The sequence below is a fragment of the Onychostoma macrolepis genome, chromosome 24, assembly GCF_012432095.1.
Source record: "Onychostoma macrolepis isolate SWU-2019 chromosome 24, ASM1243209v1, whole genome shotgun sequence".
In the NCBI taxonomy this organism is placed as follows: Eukaryota; Metazoa; Chordata; class Actinopteri; order Cypriniformes; family Cyprinidae; genus Onychostoma; species Onychostoma macrolepis.
The window spans coordinates 10,012,540-10,035,885 of NC_081178.1; the positions used below are offsets into that span (position 1 = coordinate 10,012,540).

Here is a 23,346-nt window from a genome sequence, read left to right on the forward strand (position 1 = left end):
AAAAGGAACCGCTGTTCTGCAACCTAACATCCCACAGAGGCGTTTCATTCAGGTAACTGGATGGACCAATTACAAAGCACTGGCTTTTCCCGTGTTCTTCTCAGCCAATCACAGCGCTCGCTGTTTAAATCAAGGTCGGTTGTGTGTTCGCTCTTGTGTACGTGCTGTTTAGCGCAACAGTGGCTGTGCGGGAAAACACAAGGTACGCACGGATAATGCAGTGTTCTGTTATAAAATATATGTGAAAATAATATGAAACGAAGGTGAATTTTCGGATACGGATGTTGCGGTGAGCTCGACTCTTTGGACGATCCCTGCCATGATCTCAGTATAAGGATTTTTTTTAAAGCCTGGCCTCAGTCGGTTCACATTTCCCCCCACAATGAGACTGTACGCATTTCTTCTGAAGGACCATTTACCAAAGATAGAATATTATTCAAGGTTTTCTCCATCGCCCCTGTCAATAAAACAGTTTCTGGAATTCGGTAAGTGCGAGCGCATCCGTCAGTGAAGACTGACAGTCACTGACAGCGACACTTGTTACTTTTGATGCAGCATGATTAACTTGTGTTGATTGTCTCATAAAATAAGTGTGTTTTATAACTCCTCATTATTTTAGTGCATGTTCATTGTTTAGATCTGTTTATCGTAAATGCGAAAAATCTGGTAAACAAGAACTTTGCTTATTTGGGAAAGAAAACATTCACACGACGTGTCCTGTATTTTTGAGGAAGTTGGTTATTTTTATGACTATGCGAGATATGCCACCTAATGATTTCCAAAGTTAGCTTTTAAAGATGTTTTATGAATCATTATGCACATTAGAATCATTGATGGCATATATGTCTATAAATATGTTGCCCACTGTATGTCCTTCAAATATTTATGGTCATTTATCGTGTTACTTCATGTCATATACTCGTTTGCATATGAAACATCTCGTATTATAATACTAGTAAATGTAACTATAATAATATGAATATAAATAACTGTCCATTAATCTAACTGTACTCCCTCTAAGTACTTTAATGAGAGGGAGAGGCTCTTTATGTAAATACAATATGAAGTATGTGATATGAACACTATGTAGACTACACCTAGGTGACCTCAAACACTACAGCTAGTAACAATAAATTGTTTTTTAAATGGATAGTTTACCCTAAAATGAGCATTTCTGCCATTAAATCACCCGTGGTCCTAAACCATATCACTGTGGAGCAATAAAGGTTTCATTAATTTTAATTTTTGGGAATGGTCCATTGAACAAAAACACTAATAGCACAGAAAGGACTGTTATAATGACATGAGTCAGAAGAAAGGCTTATGCAACAAGGCTAATTATGATATTAGTTACAATCTTAAATAAATTATAGCGATAGTTAATCCTGCTTGTGATGTTTCAGCTGAAAACATTGGTGCGCTCTCTAGGCCTAAAGTGAATTTTTGCCACATAATTTAAGTCAATTTTATTTGTATCACAAGAGTTTCAAAGCAGCTTTTCATAAAGTCATGATGTTAATGTTTATAATGTATTACTATTTTCATAGCTTATAGTCTAGCATTTACCAGATTAGAGGTAGCCCGATAATATGCAGTAGTTTACATTACAAGCAGTTTAGATTGGCTATGTAGAATATAATAGTTTAAATGAGTTTTTTTGTTTTGTGTTCGGCCGTTGTTCAGTGCTTTGCAGGTGTCTCAGGTTTCAGGTATGGACGATAAAGCATTTTTCTGCACTTTCCCATCTGTAAACACTAACAGTCCTTCGCGTTTTCCCAGTTGTTTATGTTTCTGGATGCTGGATTTTCAGGTAGGGATAATGCGTGCGAGAAGACGTCTTACATGTTCCTGCGGAAGGAGCTGCCGGTGCGTCTGGCTAACACTATGAGAGAGGTCAATCTGCTGCCTGACAAGCTCCTCAGTCAACCTTCAGTCAAACTGGTGCAGAAATGGTTAGTAAAAATTAGTTTAAAATGGAGGATGTCAGATGAACGTTCACTGAAGCCTGAGCCGTGCCAAATCTCTTCACAGGTACATGCAAAGTTTTTTTGAACTTCTAGAGTTCGAGAACAGGAAACCAGAAGACCCACATGCCCTGAATGAGTGAGTAGGACTCTTTTTATGATGTTTTTTTGCTTTTTGTGAACCATCTAGATGGTCTTGTTCTGCAGGCAGTTGCACGACATGCTATTATATTTTCAGGCGAGGTGAATTCGGGCCAGAGTTGAGAACAGAGGAATCAGATAGTGACTGAAAGCTGCCCTGACAGTGGAAAAGAACAAATATGCATGCTGGGTCAGCAAAAACAAAGGAAGAATGAAGAATCCTACTCTCATGCAATTACTACGTACAATGGCCTTTATTATTTATACAAAATACTATAAGTGGCCTGAAAGACAAAAAAATGGAGCAAAGTTTTGCGTTTACTTACAGTTTGCTTTAGCTAAACAATATAATGACGAGGTCAGTGTTAGATATGTTTATTAGCCAGTATTGGATATTTTATTGTTCATTCTAATTTAAAATTAATAATTTAATAACACTGATAAATGTAATCTTTAGCAAATCTCAGTAAATATCCATTTTTCATACTGTAAATTCTAATGTTGCGTTTTCTAAATTCAGTTTTAGCATTCCAAAATGTAATGAAGTTTTAAGTGTTTTATTTTTCATTTATTTTGACAAAATAATATAGAAATTTGATATTGACCATTATATGAAAAAAATTATCAGCGTAACAATCTCAGATAGAATTTAATTATTGTCAATATTGTTTCAATATTTATTTAAAAACCTGTTGTTTATATTTATCTTCTTAAGATCTACAAATCGTATTTGTTTAATAAACTTTTTTTTTTTTTTCCTCGTCAATGTTTTTCTAGCTTTCTGGAGACTCTTATTGAAATCAGGAATAGACACAATGATGTGGTCCCGACTATGGCCCAGGGTGTAATTGAATATAAAGAGAAGTTTGGTTTCGATCCGTTCGTCAGCTCCAACATCCAGTACTTTTTGGACCGCTTCTACACCAACCGAATCTCTTTTCGTATGCTCATCAACCAGCACAGTACGTCACGCTAAAAAAAAGACACCACTTACTAGACCGTAGCTTTTCATAGAGTTTTACTGTAATTGCTTTTCTCTGTATTACAGCTCTCCTTTTTGGCAATGACATCAACCCAGCCCATCCAAAACACATTGGCAGTATTGATCCCAGCTGCAATGTTGCTGAGGTGGTGACTGGTAGGTTCAGACTTTTTATTTTTGTTCTGTCGCATACACTACCATTGAGAAGTTTGGGGTCTTTTGAATGGTAGTGTAGGAAAACCATCCTTATCTTTTGTTTGGATTTTGTGCTCCACTGATTCAGCGTGATGTTGTTTTCAGATGCATACGAGACCGCCAAGATGGTGTGTGAGCAATATTATTCAGCTGCCCCTGAACTCAAGATAGAGGAATTCAATGGTACATGTCCGTATTCTTTCACAAAGCTCAATTTATAATATTTGTTTCAGAGTTGCCTCATGTCTTAATTCATGTAGAACTTCTGGAGATCCAAAATAGTATGAATATGTTACTTTTTTATGTAGCAAAGGCTCCTCAAAAACCCATCCAGGCTGTGTACGTTCCCTCACACTTGTTCCACATGCTGTTTGAATTGTTTAAGGTATGTTTCTAAAACTTGCAGATGCATATTGAATATGATATTTCAAAGTACCAGCATGTGTTACGCGATTCAATATTTAGCAGCCCTTAACTTTGTGTTTTTCCCAAGGCCCTGATGTAGTTGTAACAGCTTGTGTTTGTGTTTTCAGAACGCAATGAGGGCCACCAATGAGCTCCATGAGGGTAGTAAGGAGGGTCTCCCTCTTATAAAAGCAAAAGTGACCCTGGGAAAGGAAGATCTCTCTGTGAAGGTCATTTTGCTTGCAAATCATTTTTCTTTGCAAACATGTACACGTGGCATGCCTTGATCCTAACCTTCTTGTGTTTTTCATCATAGATCAGTGACAGGGGAGGGGGTGTGGCTTTACGCAAGATTGACAGGCTGTTCAACTACACCTACTCAACTGCACCAACACCCAGTCTGGACTCGAAACGAGTGCCATTGGTAAAGAAGTGTGGCTACAATATTCGTAAAATAAGAAAAACATCCTGTCACTTAGTCACCCTCATGTGGCTACAAACCAAGAGTATGACTTTTTATAAGACTGTGCAGCACGAAAAGAGATGTTTAGCAGAATGTTAAGACTGCTCTTGTGCTTTCCAAAAAAGGACACAAAAAAAAACGTTGAAAATGATTTTACAGTCTTCTAAAGCCAAACAATCCCAAATTTAAGGTATTTTCTGTTATACTACAATAATTTGGTTAAACTTGGTTAATTTGGTTAAATTTCATGGAACATGTCAACAATATGTTGAGGTTATTATTATACAAAAAAATTTATTTACAGTGGGAAAAAAATTATATGATCCCCTGCTGATTTTGTACGTTTGCCCACTGACAAAGAAATGATCAGTCTATAATTTTAATGGTAGGTTTATTTGAACAGTGAGAGACAGAATAACAACAAAAAAAAGTTATAAATTGATTTGCATTTTAATGAGTCAAATAAGTATTTGATCCCCTATCAATCAGCAAGATTTCTGGCTCCCAGGTGCTCACCAACTGAGATTAGGAGCACTCCCTTTAAGAGGGTGCTCCTAATCTCAGTGTGTTACCTGTGTAAAAGACAACCTGTCCACAGAAGCAATCAATCCATGGCCAAGACCAAAGAGCTGTCCAAGGATGTCAGGGTCAAGATTGTAGACCTACACAAGGCTGGAATGGGCTACAAGACCATCACCAAGCAAATTATTCGCAAATGGAAGAAACACAAAATAACTGTCAGTCTCTCTCGGTGGAGTTTCAATGATCATGAGAACGGTGAGGAATCAGCCCAGAACTACACAGGAGGATCTTGTCAATGATTTCAAGGCAGCTGGGACCATAGTCACCAAGAAAACAATTGGTAACGCATTACGCCGTGAAGGACTGAAATCCTGCAGCGCCCACAAGGTCCCCGTGCTCAAGAAAGCACATGTACATGAACTGGGTGAAAGTGTTGTGGTCAGATGAGACCAAAATCGAGCTCTTTGGCATCAACTCAACTCGCCGTGTTTGGAGGAGGAGGAATGCTGCCTATGACCCCAAGAACACCATCCCCACCATCAAACAGGGAGGTGGAAACATTATGCTTTGGGGGTGCTTTTCTGCTAAGGGGACAGGACAACTGCACCGCATCAAAGGGATGATGGACGGTGCCAGGTACCGTCAGGGCCAGGGCATTGAAAATGGGTCGTGGACTGGTATTCCAGCATGACAATGACCCAAAACACACGGCCAAGGCAACAAAGGAGTGGCTCAAGAAGAATCACATTAAGTTCCTGGAGTGGTCTAGCCAGTCTCCAGACCTTAATCCCATAGAAAACCTGTGGAGGGAGCTGAAGGTTCGAGTTGCCAAACGTCAGCCTCGAAACCTTAATGACTTGGAGAGGATCTGCAAAGAGGAGTGGGACAAAATCCCTCCTGAGATGTGTGCAAACCTGGTGGCCAACTACAAGAACCGTCTGACCTCTGTGATTGCCAACAAGGGTTTTACCACCAAGTACTAAGTCATGTTTTGCGAAGGGCTCAAATACTTATTTGACTCATTAAAATGCAAATCAATTTATAACTTTTTTGAAATGCGTTTTTCTGGATTTTTTTGTTGTTATTCTGTCTCTCACTGTTAATAAATCTACCATTAAAATTATAGACTGATCATTTCTTTGTCAGTGGGCAAACGTACAAAATCAGCAGGGGATCAAATAATTTTTTTCCCCACTGTTATTATTTTAAATTTTTTTGCCAAAACTTGCCTAAAACTAAAAAGCTATTAAAAATCCTCTGAAGCCCATTTCCGAATAAAAAAAGTAATTGCCACTTTTTATCGCACAATTCTGAGATATAAACTCGCAATTCCAACAATTAGTGAGATATAAACACGCAATTCTGAGAAATGAAGTCAGAATTGTGCAGTTGCAAGTTATAAAATCAGTATTGCGTGATTTAAACTCGCAATTCTGAGAAATAAAGTCACTTAATAAAGACTCTTTTTATTTTTTTATTATAATTTTTTTTTCTCTAAATTGTTTCTCGCAGTTGTCACTTTTTTCTCAGAATTGCGAGTTTATATCTTGCAATTCTGACTTTAGAACATGCAATTGCAAGTTTATGTCATGCAATTCTGAGAAAAACGTCATAATTGAGAGTTATCTCAGCTTATATCACGCAATTCTGACTTTACAAGTAGCAGTTGCGAGTTTATATCTCTCAATTCTGAGAAAAAATTAAGAATTGCAAGATTGTATTATGCGATTCAGAGAAAAATTCAGAATTGCGAGATAAGTCTTATCTTTTTTATTTTTTACTCCGTGGCAGAAACGGGCAAATAAAATAAAAATAAAATGGAAAAAATATATAAAAATAAAAACAAATTAAAAATATAATAATATAATAGTATATAAATAAAACTAAAATAACAATGTTTAGAACAACACTGTAAAGTATGTATTTATTTATGCTAATTTCATGGTGCTTTTTTGTCCTTTTTTCCCAAACTTCTCATTTTGTGTTCACTGGAAAAAGTAAAGTCATAACAGTTTGGAAGAACATGAGAGTGAATAAAGAATGACACAATTTTAGGGAAACCAAGCAACTTTAACCTTGAACAACAGTTCTAAATGTAGCATTGTCCTCTGATCTGCACTTGTCTCTAGGCTGGATTTGGACATGGTTTGCCGATATCCAGACTGTACGCCCGCTACTTTCAAGGGGACCTGAAACTTTACTCGATGGAAGGCATAGGGACTGATGCTGTCATCTACCTGAAGGTAAAAGCAGCTTTCAATTTGCACTTTATTTCAATGTTCGACCGATGGGTTTTGAGTGACATCTACCCTGTCATCTTCTCTGACCAGGCTCTCTCCAGCGAATCATTTGAGCGTCTGCCCGTCTTCAACAAATCTGCTTGGCGACACTATCAAGGAGGCCCAGGAGCGGATGACTGGAGCAACCCGAGCAAAGAGCCCCGAGATGCCTCAAAATACAAGGCCAAAAGATAATCGCACTCGCTCCGTTCGTGTCCCACTGCACCCATTATAGACCTACCGTCTTTAGTCTAGCTTCAGTTGCCATGGCAACATCACATTGATGCTGAGTGTTCTATACTTGTTAGCATTTCCAGAGCAGAAGAGCTGATGATGTAAGTGTCTTTAAGTCTCTGCTCCTTCCTCCTTTGTGCAGCTACAGACGTAAGATACAGAACCTCCTTTTAGTGTCTTCCAGGGCGGTAAGAGTGGAAAGAGTGAACATTTGTGGCCGGGGTGTCAGATACTTTGTTTCTTTTTTTAATTGTGCCACACAGTAGCCTCCCTGTTTCATTTTCGAAAACAGCCAGAGAAGGACGCCTGGAGTTTGAGAAGGTCAAAACAAAGAGCACTTCTTTTACTGAGATTCACAAGCACTAGAGAGAGGGTTTATCCACAGTTTCTGTGGCTACGACGACTCTTTTCTTGGCAGTGGACTAATGGAGAAATAATTTGAAAAAGGCTGTGAAGAAATGAAAATAATTTGGTCTCAAGAACATGTCAAGGTTATTTTTCACCCTGAACTCAAAAGAAAAATATGAAATTATATTTTGCATAAAGAAAATGAAACTTTGTAGTTACATTTATAATATAACAAATTATTAAAGTAATTTAAGTTATATAACGTATATAATAGTAATATGTATTATTTTGAATTATAAAATCATTTTAATTATTTTATTGCATTATTAAAATGGTTTATATACACACAATAATATATATCATAAATATTAATATTTAATATTTTATTTAAGGTATTTACATATTTGTGAGTTTAATTTATACTGATTTTAATTGGGAAAAAACTGTCCAGACAAGATTATTTTCATTACTGCATTACAGTAATGAGAATTTGAGGGGGGATTCTCATGAAAATGTCATAATGCAAACAATTTCAGTGGTCCTAAAATAATTTTCCTAATGCAAAATTGTTCTTATTTTTCTTTTAATGTTTTGGGTGAAATGTGAGCAGATAGGTGCACCCAAATGTTTTTTGGGAGCAGAGGAGCATACTGATAAACTAATATTTCCAAGCATGGTGGAATGCACTTTTAAACAGATCGAATACACTTTTAAACAAATGTAGTTTCAAATATTTATTTATTTATTTTGACCCCCATTTATTTTAAGTTTCCCTCAAGTTGTGCATTTGTGTAGGGCTGTGCTGATTCTGAGCTGGGCTCAGTGTGAGTAGCAGCAGTACATTACCTACATCCACTTATACTGAACTTCCTGCTAATGTAAATGAAGAGAGACGGTGGTAAACTTTGAAGAAGAATGCACAACTATAGCCTATTGTAGCATTAATGCTATAGTCATTAATTATTCTTTCTTTCTTTTTTTTCATCTTAAAAAGTAGATACTGCTTTTCTAACATTATAGCCCCTGCATGGTGACAGAGTTGATAGAAAGATATTTGCTTGCAGAATTTGTTGAAACAGAAAGTTTAGATGTTTAGATTTCAGCAACATTTGATCGAGAGAAAATGCATAGTTTGATAGATATAAACTCATAGGAGCAACTTGGCTGACTTTTGAGTTTTAGCTTAATATTTATTTGTATTATTATTATACCACTACTTCTCAGACATTCCTTTTGATGGAGTTAATATTTTCCAGAGGACCTCTTCTTAAAATAATTCCTAACACAGATACGGTTTGGGACTGTCTGAGTGGAATGATTCTAAGAAGAGGGGTTGTTAGATGAAATACTGGACAGCTCGTCTGGTTTAAAGGAGCGATGCTTAACTTTGCCCAGGCTAGTTACCGTAGTTTGTCTGTGTCCTATTTAAAACAAAAAAACACCATGTCATTTATCACTCAGTGATTTGTGCGCACAAGTATATTATTTGAATTTTTGCTTTTTGAAATTCCATAAAATGAACATTTGTTAAGTGTTTTTACTGCAACACTCCAGGGTGAATCTCATGAAACCTGTCAAGAACATGTCTTATATACATACAATATATATATAATATTTGTTTTGTTTTTTTATTCTGTATAAGAAGAACAATATTTAGAACGATTTTTCACAGTACTAAAAATTGAGGAATAAAATGTATTTAATTCTCGTAATGTCAGTTTAAAAAAATCTTAATGGTGCAAAAATAGGTTTAATTTTTTTATGTAAAATAAAAACAAAAATTTGGTTTGAGATGCTAAAATATGATCTTATACATTTTTATGTTCGTGAGGTTCATCCATATAAACTCTGCAGACATGCTGTTTTTTTTATACAGACTGATTGTATATTTATCAGCTGTTACTGTTCCACATGTTAGAATCTTTCCATAGAAACCATTCAAAACCATCTACATCTGTCTTAATGCTGGTTTGTATTGTGTTTGGGGGTCTTGTGAGACCTCAAGGTAACATTTTTGACGACATATAGTACCTTACGGTTTCTCATGTTATTGAAGTGTAGATTTCAGTATTTATTTAAAAATATTTGTTATATGGTTTGTTAGTTTTTATGTTCAATTAAGTCAATGAAGAATGCACTTTGATGCCTTGAACTCCAAGCGTTCAAAAGAGCAGACTGAAGTATGCAAGCATTTTCCTGTGAAAACAAGCCTTCATGGACTTGTGTGTCGTCATCAAGCTCAAATAATCGTTGATTTTGCCAGTATACTCTCGTTTTTGCATGCATACGGTGTGTTAATGTTCAACACATTAGGAGAATCTGTTTACCTACAGTGAAAACTCTTACCTGATATTTTAGTGTTGTCATGCAACCATCTTGTTTCTGCAAAATGGGCATTTTTGTGAGACTATTAGTGTTTTGGACTTTTTTTCTTTTTGTTATGATAAGTTAAACACCACTGCTTATAGATAAAGGCTGATGACACACAAATCATCACAATGACAATATTGATCTAGACATTCCATCAGAAGTACCTATAAAAGAAGAACAATAAAGAGATCTTCCAGTACTACCATCAATGTGTTCATGAATTTGTAATGAATCTTGGAGCTGACAATTGTTCTGTTTCTCAGTTTATTATTTACATTTTAAGCAAGTTTTAATGTAAAAGAAAACAATATACAAACAAAAAGACCATTTTTACAAGAGTGCAGATTATGTAAACTGAAGTGGCTCTGGCATACATTTACTGACATACCTAGACAAGACAGGAGGACATTACATGATGTAGGGCTGGTGGATTGAGCAGCAAAGAATAGTTCACCCCAAAATGAAACTTTGCTGAACATTTTCTGACCTGCAGACCATCATAGATGTAGATGAGTTTGTTTCTTTATTGCAAAAGATTTGGAGAAATTTAGCATTACATCACTTGCTCACCAATGGATCCTCTGCAGTGAATGGGTGCCGTCAGAATGAGAGTCCAAACAGCTGATAAAAAACATCATAATAATCCACACGACTCCAGTCCATCAATTAATGCCTTGTGAAGCAAAAAGCTACATGTTTATCAGCTGTCCGAACTCTCATTCTGACGGCACCCATTCACTGCAGAGCATTCATTGGTGAGCAAGTAATGTAATGCTAAATTTCTTAAAATCTGAGGAAGCAAGTTCACCTACATCCTGAATGGCCTGAGGGTGAGTGAATTTTCAGCAATGTTTTTATTTTTATTTTTGGGTGAACTACTCTTTAAATGTGATATCCCCTAATTTGCTTAATTTTTAGTCTGAGTTCATTTTATTACCATTTATCTAAAAGCCACTAGACCTTTTGGATGTATTATTCTCAAGACATTTGATTTGACATTTCTTGATTGTGTCATATATTTGCAAAGAAATTGCTCTATTTTGAGGTTAAGGTTGCAGTAACACACAGAATAATGACTATTAATGAGAACTAAACACATTCATGCACAGACAGCTCAGTGAATGCTAGCAGCCTCCTCGTGTGCGCTGATACACATTCATGAGGTGGATCAGACATCATTTTTTTGAGAACAATAAACAGGGATTGATGTACATACAGTATGTTACAGTAGGACAGTCCCAATGTTCCAGTCAGACCTGAGCAATAGACTTCAGAATCAGTCCTCATCCTCTTAAAACTTCAGGGCGAATTCACTAAAGTTGCACCACTTTTGTCCACAATATATCAGTGCAAAAAATTAATTGTCTATTTCACTAACCACACTTTTTATTGGCCACTTTTGTGGGGTTGCACCAATATTAAAATAAGACAATATTTTTTTCTTGTTACGGCCGATAACTGATAAATGTCAGATATTAAAATTAAGTATTAAAAATAATCACAAAATTATAATGTACATTATGAATATTTTAGAATTTGGTAAAAAAACATTGTTATTAAATTAAAAGTGGGTTTAAAGATGATGACAAAAGTATTCTAAATGTAAATGTATACAGGAAACCAAGCGTGAACACTTAAATATATCGGCCAATAACCATTATAATACCGATATTGCTCATTCCTGTTGATGTTCTTTTTTTTTTATTGATTTGGGTGCTAAAACAACAAATAGTATGTGCAAAGAAAAGTCACTAACAGTGGCCGCATTTGATTCAGTGAATACCCCCTCCTCTCAGGATCTGTTCAGGGCTGCGATGGCTTTCAAATATTTGCTGTAATACCAGCATAACTAAACAGGACTTCAACAACCCTGTGCTGTGTACAGTACTTTAAATTTTCCCATGAGGGTAGTTGACCTGTCATCGCTGCTAATGTGTGTGTTTGTGGGTAAAGTGCAGTCTATTATCTGTGTGATGGTTTATTCCTCATTTCTCGTCCTCGTCGCCTTCGCTCATGCTGCTGATGGAGGCCGAGGCGCCCTTCGGGGATGAGGGCGGTGAGGTTCGGGGCATGGCCCAGCGGGATGGAGGTGACGGAGAGCGGGATGGGGAAAATTCCCTTGGTGGGCTGCTGCTGGGTGAGCCGCGTGGAGACAACGCCTGGATCATACGTCCACTACGTTCCTGAAACATTTGCTTCTGGGAAAATGAAAAGGGCATATTCAAAAATTTGTCGATTTTTCACAGACTACATGTTTTTCTTTTGTATACATATACTCTACCTTATATACTTGCTTACCCATGTCCCATCCGGACCAAAGAGCTCCAGGAAGTTCCCAATGAACTCTCGTGATTTCTCCTCCCACTTCTGGATAAGATCATGGCTCTTCTCTTCCACTCTATACACAAAATGCTTGGACTTCTCCTCTACCGTCCGCACCTTCTCTTTCATCCTGTCCACCTGATTCTGCAAACGGTACTTCTTTTCCTGTCCAAAAAGAGTTCGTTCATTTTTTAATGTCAGTGTTAAATGTTATTCAAAACACATTTTATTTTATGTTTGACATTCTTCAAAGTAAATCAGGATAGTTTTAATGAAAAAAATAAAATAAAAAGAATTAATGTGATTTTATTTACAGGTCAAATTATGCAACATTTATGTTTTTGGTCTGTGTTTTTTAATCTATTATTTTTTCGAAACTACATTTAAAATAAAGCTTGTACATACACTGACTTAAATACATCACTTCTATGATGAGCATGTTTTATTTCTGAATTAAAATGTAATTAAAAATAAATAAATACAAAATAAAAATATTTATTATAAATTATATGTATAATAAAATTTAAAAATTCTGAATATTGTTAAGGACAATATGTTTTATCAATTTATTGCAGAGGCAAGTGTTATTTTAGTATAATTTATTTTCTTATTATTTTTGTTAATGTTTTGAATGAGATTTTTTAGGTTTAATGTTTTTGTGTGTTTTTGACATTTTTATACGTTTTTTAAATATGTTTAATATGTTTTAATATTTTTTAAATATCTATATTTTAATTTTAGTTATAGTAATTCATAGTAAGTAATTTTTATTAGTTTTTTTCTTTTTAAATGTCTATATTCATTACATTTTAATTTCAGTAATTTAACTTAAACTAAATGAAAAATGAGAAATCACAACTCACAACTAGCTAAAAAAAAAAGTTAAAAATAAGTTTTTATATTTGATGTTATTTCAGTTAATGTTTATTTTACTTCAACTAATACATTTTTTTTATTGTTCTAGTTCTAGTTTTAGTGATAATAACCCTTTAGGTGAACAATTAATTTTATTTATAAAAAGTACATTAATGTTAGATCATGCCTCCATGCCAGAAATATCCAGCCCCGCATGCCAGATCATGTCAGAAAATATTTGTTTGTCTGGTAACAGAACAACTAGTCAGCAAAATTGAAGCAAAACACACAAGAGTTTACATTTGAGAATCCTTAGATCCTTCATTTACTTACATTAATATAACTGACGTTCAGTTCTTTAGCGGTGTAGCCCCTCTGCAAGTTGCGTCTAGCGTACACGTCATAGTCTCTCACTATCCGGGTGATCAGGTCAGATGTTGAGATCCCTTCTGTCCTTTTAGTGGGCACAAACATACCTGAGACACTCACACATGTTAGATCTGGTCTGAAACACAAACACACACATGCTCTTAAGCGAAAGCCGCTTTTCTTTACCTGCCTCCTTAATATGCTTGTACACGTCCTCAGATCCAGCAGAGGAGTATGGGATGTCGTCATGCGCCACAAAGTCGATCTAGAGAATACAAACCACTGGGTTAACTGCAGGGAATTATGGGAACGGTGCGGTGCTAGGATGTGACCAAATAACTGACCTTGTGTTTTTCTAAAAACTTCTGGGTCAGAGTCCAGGGTGCATCGCGTAAAACCTCATCAACGTAGCGGCAGTGTCTCAATGCCTCGTACCGCTCTTCTTCTGTCATTACAGTGAAGCCCTTGTACTTGTGAGTGAGTTCATCACTGCATACTTAACACACACGTACATATTTTCATCAGTTAGAATTCAGCATCTACAAGTATATTGCAAATCAGTAATCAGTAAATTAAACGTGTATATACCTCCAACTATAAGGTAGGCGTTAGGGAACAGATTCTTAGCCTGCATCAGGGCGCGAGCATGACCAGAATGAAAAAGATCGAAGATGCCATCTGCATAGATTCGCACCGGCCTGTCCACTGAGAATGGAAAATTAATGATACTTTTAGAAATCATTTACAGAAACAAAAACACAAAAAACTAGGTCACTTTATACTTTTGAAAAGTTTGGGGTCAGTAAAATTGTTTTTTTTTTTTTTTAAAGAAATTAATGCTTTTTTACAGCAAGGACACTTGCTCGGTAAACTGATCAAAGGTTATTTAGAATGTTACAAAAGATTCTATTTCAAATAAATGCTGTTCTTTAAGTTTTCACAAAAATATTAAGTAACACAACTGTCAAAATTGATAATAATAAATGATTCTTGAGCATGATTTCTGAAGGATCACGTGACACTGAAGACTGCTGAAAATTCAGCTGTGCCATCACAGGAATAAATTATGTTTTCAAATATATTAAAATAGAAAACATTTGTTTAGAATTGTAATTCTATTTCACAATATTACTATTTTTACTGTATTTGTTATTGAATAAATGCAGCCTTGGTGAGCATAAGAGACTTTTTTTCTTAAATATTAAAAATGTAAAGTCAAAATTCTGGCTAAAACATATGAATAAAGTTGGCAACACCATTATTTTTCACTGTTCCCTTTTTCCCTCATAGTTTTACCTCACTCAACCTTTCTCCTTTTGTCTCTTCTCCAGAGCTCAGTAATCATTGGCCAGCAGAAGTCTGGTATGCGAGAGCTATGTGAGCAGTGACTGTGAGAAACTGGGTCACAGAATGAACAGGGAATCCCTGAATCTAGTCTTGCTGGGTCCGGTCCCAGCAGTGGACTATCCTACAAGCACTGCGTTTTCCTCTGACACTGATATGGGATCGGTTTAAGTAGCTTAACTCATCAGTGTTTAATGATGATTTGTGAAATGGGTCCAAAAGATAAAAATAAACTTGTTCTTTACCAGAAAAGAACTTAAAAATGTTTAAAAGTTTACACACATACACTTACACAGTCAGTTTATAATGTGTTTTTGTCACTTTTTAGTAAATCAACTACTGGATTTTAAAGTTTTGCTTGTCTTTGGATTGTGCCAATAATTATACAGTACAATCAGGTCCTCATCATGTATTGTATGTATTAATATATTGGGCAAAATATTGTATTAATTTCTTAAAAAAAAAAAAAAAAAGTCTTACTAGCCCCCAAACGTTTGAATGGTTGTGTGTGTGTTTATTTTATTGTGATTATATAAGTAATGAAGATATAATGGGGGAAAAAAAATGCTCATGTTTAAGAGCTTGAGTGCATATTTCTGTCTTGAGTGTCTTGTACTTTATGAAACGAGCATATTCAATTTTTTTAGGTTATAGCCTAACAGGAATGACCTTTTTACAAAAGTAATATTTTAACTTGGTGTTCCGTTTTATGAAAACTGAACAGGGAAAGGAGACTGACCAGGCGTTCCGAGTCGAGCTTGCTCTACCGTTAGCTTCTCGTGTGGAGCCCGACACTCACAACTAGTCTCCGGGGTAAATATGGCTGGCTCTATAAGAGTCTGCAGAGAGGATTGAAGAATGCATTGATTTGAGAGAAATGATGAGAAATAAAGAGACATTGCAGCATCCCAAATAAAATACTGTTTAAACAAGCCTAGATCCAGCTGACATGATATCCTATTTACCCTTCTCAAAAATGTTTTCCTTTTTGTACGAATAGAGGTTATTATCTGACGTATTGATTTCAAGACAATCTGTGTAACAGCCTCTTTACAGCGGATATTGATTTGTCCAGTAGAGGGTTCTCTAATGTCACTGACTTAAGACAAATCATTCGTCCACAGCAGCACAAAGTGGGAGATAGACAGACATACATAACATGGGTATTTCAATCTATTGAAACCTCTTTGTGGCTTATAACAAACAGAGAACAATAGGCCTACAGACACTGTGACAACACATGGTTCTGAATTAGCATTTCAGTGTATGGAATGGTAGCAGGGATATTTAATTTTTTGTGCATTTTTCAGTCTAGAAGTGCAGAAAGACACTATACTCACATCCTATATGGGCGAGAATGAGGGTTTGTTAACAAATATATACATATTATCTTTTTAAAAACACTGTCAAGTATGTTTTATATTATTATATAATAGCTAGTATATGTGCATAAATAATATATGCTAAATTCATGAAATAACAAAAATGGAAAAGGTACGAAAATATCTAACATACAAAAATATCAAACCATTGAAATGTGATTTTATTGTTCCTGACAGCAAAACTTTAAAACTATAAAATATTCTTATTTAACAACAACATTATATAGAATAAAATCTTTTACCACTTTTACTTTACTTTACTTTTACCACAAGTTTCATATTATATTATAATATATTACCTTTAATGGGTTTTTGCTTAATATTGTCCACTTCAAATAATAAGATTTTATATTATATCTAAAGGGTTTTTGCTTCATTTAAAGAGTAAAATAATTCATTAAACAACAAAAATTAAAAAGGTAACACAATATCATTAATGTTGATAAAGCGCTAATTGTCGGAGATTTTAACATTCACGTTGATAATACGTTAGGACTTGCTTTTACTTTTTTTTTTGTTTGTTTGTCCATGTGATTCTATATTTGGCACATGTAAACATTGTCACATTCTTTACTTGCATAATAAAAAAAAGGACTTGCTTTTACTGACCTAATAATATCAGACCAATGAATTTGTGCTTTTATTGTGTTCAAAATGAAAATTTGGTCATCATTTACTAACGTTGATCCAAACCTGTATGATTAACTTCCTTAACATAAAAGAAGATATTTTGAAGAATGTTAACCAACAGTTGATGGTAGCTATAATATGAAAAAAAACCAGAAACTGTTTAATTATCAACATTCTTCAAAATATCTTTGTTTATGTTCAACAGAAGAAAGAAACTCATACAGTTTGGAACAACATGAGAATGACTAAATGATGACAGAATTTAGATTTTTGGGGGAACTGCCCCTTTAAAAGCTTACAGTTACTTAAATCACCCTTATGGCATCTTCCTAATGTGACATGTACTCTTCTGTTTTAGTAAACATGTGGGCGGAGGCAACAGATGCTGTTTAAATGCATTCAGGGCCAAACACATTACAGAAATATAAAAAAATTATTTCTGGGTAAACCTTCCAGTGGACAATAGTGACCATCTGTCAGTTCAGGAAATGCCCAGCGAGAGCATCTTCACAACAGACCCAGCTGGCACATATGCATTTACATATCCAATGCATGTAGGTGTCTGATATCTCATTGGAGGAAAAATCTCCACGGAGCAATGCATGATTCATTCCCATAGCAACGGAGACAGTGTTTCAAAGGATGCTGGAGACCTTTCCCAGAATTCTGTACAAGGTGAGAAGGAGGAGCAACACCACAGAAGGGCAACCTGCTGATAAATGCAATCGGGATGGTGCCTGTAACATTAGCTCAGCACCATCCCACCAAAGCGCTGGCTCTCGCACTTAAAAACAACATCTGGTAGATGCAGAGGATTAAAAGCAGCATTATGAACAACATGTACAGTCAGTACAAAACAGCTCACTTTAACTGCAGTTTCACAAGCTCAACATTACTCAGACAGCGGCACAAAAAGACAAAAACTGAAAACAAAGAGAAAGTGATCCTCAACGGTTCACAGATGCCCTCGACGACAACAAAACACATATATCTCACCGTTCGTGGCAGTGGACAGGTATGTTCCAGCTCCTCCATTATTTCTGGAGGGTCCAAGCCAAGCAGGATGTGACTCCACCTGTACCTGACTCAGCATCAGTCTGGAGACGCTTCTCTAGCCGTTAGCCGAGCCGCGGTCAGGGATGCTCTACTCCAGCCTGGGTCTAGATCCCGCCCACTCGCTCTTCTCTTCCTCTCAGCCTCTTCCTCCTCGACTCCCCTCGCTGTGAAGCCGCATATAGAAAGAAGCGCTCGGCTCCTCCCTGTGCCCCCACACACAGGACCTCAGTGATGGCACAACAACAACAAGGAAGAGAGCCTGTTGATGAGGGCAATGGCAAGTCTGGGGAGGACCAATCAGCAGACATGCTCTCCTGTCTCATTTACATACCAGAGTGTGATTGGCTGAGCAGGCTATAGCACCATCACTGTGAACCCGCTGCTGAGCATCTCTGATTGTTCTTCAGCTTCCTTCATCACTGTGGTGCATCACAAAGGCTTGCTGAAAGAGACAATACAGTTTTTAGTTTGGATAGTAACAGAATAATTTTTCTCATCTGATCTCAATTTATTAGCCATAAAAATTTAGATATGACATTAAGGTATAAACTAAGGCAGTTTCTATAAACAAGAAGAGCTTTTTAGTATTTTTTTTAACTTTACTATGGTTTGTGTTGAGACTCACTATGCCCCCGCAAATAATTGATGGTGACGTCACTTTACGATGCTTAGCGGTGTTTAAATTTTAAGCTATATAAAACAAGGACCTTAGCTGACAATACTGCATATATATATGCAGGTTTGCAAGGTTTCATTTGATATATAATTAGAATATATTACAAACAATATCCAATTAATACTTAATAATATTTAAAATAATCTAAATATATGTATGATAATAAAGTAAGTTTAGTGAAATTTGGAAAACATTTACTATTTACTACTTGAATTTGATCAGTTTAGGTAAGATCACAATTTTATATGCTGGTTCGCAGTGTAATTTAAAATGTAATTTATATATACGGTTTTGTATATGGTTTTGTATGTTTAGGCAGCAGTGTTGACACTGAGAAGCGGTTCATAGTTTTATATGCACATTTAATTTAATTTCAGATTTATTTATAATATATTATTAACAATATACTATTATTATATTACTTTATAATATTTCAAATAACCTAATTATATGTAAGATAATATGTGACCCTGGACCATAAAATTCATAAGGGTCAATTTATACATCATATTTATATATATACTGAATAAATAAGCTTTCCATATATGTATGGTTTGTTAGGACAGGACAATATTTGGCAGATATACAACTATTTGAAAATCTTGAATCTGAGGGTGCAAAAAAATCTAAATATTGAGAGAATCGCCTTTAAAGTTGTCCAAATGAAGTTCTTAGCAATGCATATTACTAATTAAAAATAAAGTTTTGATATATTATGGTAGCGAATTTACAAAATATCTTCCTGAAACATGATCTTTACTTAATATCCTAATGATTTCTGGGATAAAAGAAAAATCGATCATTTTGACCCATACAATGCATTGTTGTGCTATTGCTACAAATATAGCTTCCCATGCTACTTATGATTGGTTTTGTGGTCCAGGGTCACATATTTATTAACATTCATTCATTAAACAGTCATCTGATAAAGCCTAATACAGTTCTGAACTGTTTGTATTATATTATTATTATATTATATTTTATTAAATTATATTATATTCCGTTTTTCCCCACTGGGATTTATTTTCGGTTTCTAAAACATTTTGAGAACAGTTCAGTTGTTATCCACTTGGTGGCGCCATTGTTTCAATTTTAGTTAGTGCATTTGCACATGGCACAAAGTGGTTATTTAACAAAGTTAAAAGATGCTACAGAATTTTAAAAAAGTTGTAAATTAGATGTAATACATTTAGAAGCACGTTAAGAGCATTTGTAATATTTGTTAATATTTTCCCATACAACTTCCATCCATTGACCCTCTGCTATCAGAACCTTGGCTAATAAAGTTAACAGAATAAATCATTTCGATTTAAATTAACTTAATATTAGATGATAATGTTTTATAACAAACAGAGAGATGAAGAGAATGACAGCAGCTTCATTCAGCACACACACACACACAAAACTTTCCTTTGACTTCCTTTTCCCTGAACCATGTCTCCATTGTTGTTTTCATTCAGTCTACTCATACAGCACAGGTAATTATTTCAGTCACAGGACAGAACAGAAGTGCTTTGAAGAGCAACCCCCACCCTCGGAGAGGAACGGTGTGGTCCAGGAGAGCTGGCGAGAGATTTGATATCCTCTTATGTGTTTCCTGTGAGCTCCTCTCCTCATCAGCATGAAGACCGAGTCTCATTTTCCTCTTAGACTCGGGGTATGTACTTTTGACTGCTCTATCCCCGGAGACTCAGAGGGCAACAGTACTGAGAATAACATTTCCATCGTTGTGGCCGCAGTTAATAGATTCTCCTCTGACGGCTTGTGAAGCAGCTGTGCTCCAGCTCAAAAAGGATATCGGCCTGTGTCATAATCAAATAGAGAATAAACAGGAAGATAATTTATAAAGAGAAGAGACTCTCCCCTCCAAGGCGTTGAGAGGGTCTGGGAAAAAAAGAAAAAAATAATCTAATTTTTGAGGCAATTGCAATGCAACATAAGTGTTCTGATTCAAGGTTAAGGATATTCTTTTATCTCTCTTGAATACTGAGATTCTCCTGAGTATTGTTTGACGTAATCTGCTTAAGTGACATTCATTTCATTCTGGTCACAAACATTTAAAAACAAAACTAATTAATTTTTCATTTAGACATGCAAAATAATATACTGCAAGTAAAATGCATGCTCATACACTTCCTAATCAATCTAAATGTTAATTAGCACCGTAGCATCCTTTCTAAATGAGAAACTTAATTCAAGACACATCTTAGGAATATTACAGGCTAAATGCAAGTTTTAAAAGAATATATTATTCAAAAATGACAATCATTTTTACTCTTAAGCATAAACATATATGTCTTAAGTTATTTTTTTTATTCATCATTTAATTACGGTGCCAATTACTTCGTTCAGCCAATAGGTGGCGAAAAGTGAATCATTGAACCAGTCACGAAACCGATTCGTTCGAAGCAATGATTCGTTCAGGAACGAGACGCTCAACGGTCATTCTGCTGTGGCTTTGTTTGCAAATATTTTAGTCGGCACAGCAAAAAGAGGCGAAGCAGCTGTCGAAAATGTAGCAATTTCAACCACTTTTTTAATAACTGTAATATAAAATAACACTCACCTCTGGTGAGTCACATAATGGAAATAAGTGAGTTGCGCCGACTCCCAGAGTCAATCGTGGTGTGGTGTTCATGACCTGCAAAAAATATTTTTCAAGTTCAATTAACAATTAACAAGTTTGCTGGTGGCCACAACTTGTATTTGCATATTATTCCAGCCAGGTCACAGTGTTTCCTCCACTGCTTTTCACCGTCGTCTCTCCTCACCAGCTGATGAATCGTTGTTCCATTCACGAACAAATGGCTCTCTGAACAGGGGCGTCGCAATATTTTTGATAAATCCTTGTCTAAAATTGGAGATTACCGATCTGAAAGTCATTTCCCTGATAATAAAGTAATAATTTTCTGTCAGCTGTTTCAGAATCAAAACTAGCGATTCGCGAATGACCTCGCAATTTGTAAAGGAGCAACAAACTCTGTACTAAATCCACATATCAAAAACGATATCAAAAAGAGTGTCAAAATATGGAAACATTTGGGGGAGCCTACACTGATGAATGCCTGCAAACGCCCCTCGTTTCAACGTTCAAAAGACTCATTAGCGGTTTGAATCAGATTAGTGGTTCACTTATGGGCGGCCTATGAATCAACACATGACTCATTTACTGTCTGCAAGTTATTATTATTATTATTATTTATTCTCTGTTGACATTATCTATGATTAACTAGTTTGTGGGTATGTGGGGAACACTTTACAATAAGGGTTCCATTAGTTAACTACGTTAGCATTAACTTGCAATGAAAACTAATTCTAAAATGTTTATTAATCTTATATAGTTAATGATAATCAAAAGTTATATCTGTTAGTATTATTTGTTCATTAGACCTGAGCTAACATGAACTAAAAATGAACTGTTGTATTTTTATTAACTTACATTACAAATTATTAAAAATAGTTCACTGTTAGTTAATATTAATGCATTAATTAACATCAGCTAATGGGACTATATTGTAAAGTGTTACCAAAATATGTTTACATTAATGCATTTAAAGGAAGTCAATGGTGCAGTCATACAACGGTTACCCCATAGACTTCTATTCTGTGCCTATATAGCCTATTTTTTCCCCCCTCAAACTGATGTACAAGCTGAAATAGTTTGGTAATCAAAAACGTGCCACATATGCCATTTATAAAGCTTAACTTGTAACTGTATTCCTTTAATTTCTTCTTTTTTTAACAATGTGGTTATATGGGAGACCATTGCAGGAAAAATCAGGAGAAAGCTGATGTCAGAGCATTATGATGTGAATTCATGCTGACATGCTTGTCAACTATGGAGTGCCTTGATTCCCATTGTTTTGTCAGACCTATGTATAGCAATTCAGGCAATATATATTTAGAGAGCGATAAAGTTTAAGTCACGGAAACCAAGGGCTGTGTCAGTTTGCAGAGTTCTGCGGGGAAATGCGCGCAGGACAATTGATGTAGTTACAGATCACCGCTAGCTGCAATAAATTCATTAAAATGCCCAATATAGAGCCTTTGAAATAAAACTCATGTCACAGCAAGAGCAATTCCCTGAATATAAGGGCCTGATCACACATGCTCCGCATGAAAATGTAGATTAATTATGACTGACATCTGGCTTGTGTTGTTAAGCATTATCATGATTAAGAAACAACCAAAGCATCACATGCCATTTGCTTGATGAGAACCCCAAAGCCACACAGCATCTATCTAATTGTTTACTATAGATAGCTTACAGGTATGTGAAGAATCTTGTTACAGCACCCAAAGCTGTGATTCTGCATTTAACAATGTCAACAGATCACCAAATGGCACCGTTTTATTTTGGGCATCATTAATTACACCCGGTATTGAACGCTTCCTGTGAAAGTGAAGCCTCTGACAGCTATGGAAATGAGAATAGGAATGACGTTCTTGTGTACGCCTGCAGGTAGAGTGACGGCGAGAATTTTAATGAGAGGTGAGCGCAATATTAACAGTCGCAAACTGTTTTTGCTTAGGTCCTCGTGTGAAGTCCCATGTCCTGTCGTTTGAGGAGTTTTCACCACCACTGGTTGTTTGGTGACGCACACAAAGTTGCGTGAAGGGTTATTTAGTGCTTGTTTTGTAATCAGAACACACATGTGCATTGTTTAGTGAATTTATGATACTGCAGTCTAGGAGTTCCCAAGGTCTGATGCCACACTTCTATTTTAATTTCCCCAAGGCTTCCCAAGCATTATTTTATAGGATGTATCATGGCCTTAAAGGAAAAGTTGTGCATGCAAAAAAAAAGTT

General features: G+C 35.7%; 2 protein-coding genes across 7 annotated transcripts; one reads left to right on the forward strand and one right to left on the reverse strand.

Moving 5' to 3' along the window:
• The first annotated feature begins 128 nt into the window (after positions 1 to 128).
• Positions 129 to 10,108, forward strand: pdk3a (pyruvate dehydrogenase kinase, isozyme 3a). Of its 2 annotated transcripts, none has more exons than XM_058765159.1 (11): positions 129 to 485; positions 1,811 to 1,952; positions 2,032 to 2,103; positions 2,883 to 3,067; positions 3,154 to 3,243; positions 3,388 to 3,471; positions 3,591 to 3,667; positions 3,816 to 3,917; positions 4,004 to 4,111; positions 6,802 to 6,915; positions 7,003 to 10,108. In XM_058765159.1, exons 1-11 carry the CDS (start codon positions 383 to 385, stop codon positions 7,144 to 7,146), a joined length of 1,221 nt encoding a protein of 406 aa, XP_058621142.1. In that variant the 5' UTR covers positions 129 to 382; the 3' UTR covers positions 7,147 to 10,108. The 2 variants fall into 2 exon arrangements, with proteins under 2 accessions (XP_058621142.1, XP_058621144.1); XM_058765161.1 differs by having other exon boundaries at positions 3,388 to 3,465.
• On the reverse strand, positions 7,419 to 21,630 carry pcyt1ba (phosphate cytidylyltransferase 1B, choline a). Of its 5 annotated transcripts, none has more exons than XM_058765164.1 (12): positions 21,309 to 21,630; positions 21,104 to 21,178; positions 20,070 to 20,339; positions 18,193 to 18,303; positions 17,802 to 18,085; positions 15,533 to 15,632; positions 14,038 to 14,154; positions 13,794 to 13,945; positions 13,636 to 13,714; positions 13,414 to 13,556; positions 12,202 to 12,390; positions 7,419 to 12,101 (listed from the first exon to the last, which is right to left on the reverse strand). In XM_058765164.1, the coding sequence occupies exons 5-12, from the start codon at positions 17,838 to 17,840 to the stop codon at positions 11,889 to 11,891; spliced, it is 1,032 nt and encodes a 343-aa protein (XP_058621147.1). In that variant the 5' UTR covers positions 17,841 to 18,085; positions 18,193 to 18,303; positions 20,070 to 20,339; positions 21,104 to 21,178; positions 21,309 to 21,630; the 3' UTR covers positions 7,419 to 11,888. The 5 variants fall into 5 exon arrangements, with proteins under 5 accessions (XP_058621147.1, XP_058621145.1, XP_058621148.1 ...); XM_058765162.1 differs by having other exon boundaries at positions 17,802 to 18,120; XM_058765165.1 differs by having other exon boundaries at positions 13,414 to 13,529; positions 17,802 to 18,303.
• Positions 21,631 to 23,346: the final 1,716 nt, after the last annotated feature.

Coding starts and splice junctions, on each gene's coding strand:
- pdk3a (XM_058765159.1), top strand. CDS start 383: ATGAGACTGTACGCATTTCTTCTGAAGGACCATTTACCAAAGATAGAA. Junction 3,068..3,153: donor TATGCTCATCAACCAGCACA/GTACGTCACGCT, acceptor TCTGTATTACAG/CTCTCCTTTTTGGCAATGAC. Junction 3,472..3,590: donor AGAGGAATTCAATGGTACAT/GTCCGTATTCTT, acceptor TTTTTTATGTAG/CAAAGGCTCCTCAAAAACCC.
- pcyt1ba (XM_058765164.1), bottom strand. CDS start 17,840: ATGGAGGAGCTGGAACATACCTGTCCACTGCCACGAACG. Junction 15,633..17,801: donor CCTGTCCACTGCCACGAACG/GTGAGATATATG, acceptor TCCTCTCTGCAG/ACTCTTATAGAGCCAGCCAT. Junction 13,715..13,793: donor AGTTTTTAGAAAAACACAAG/GTCAGTTATTTG, acceptor TGTATTCTCTAG/ATCGACTTTGTGGCGCATGA.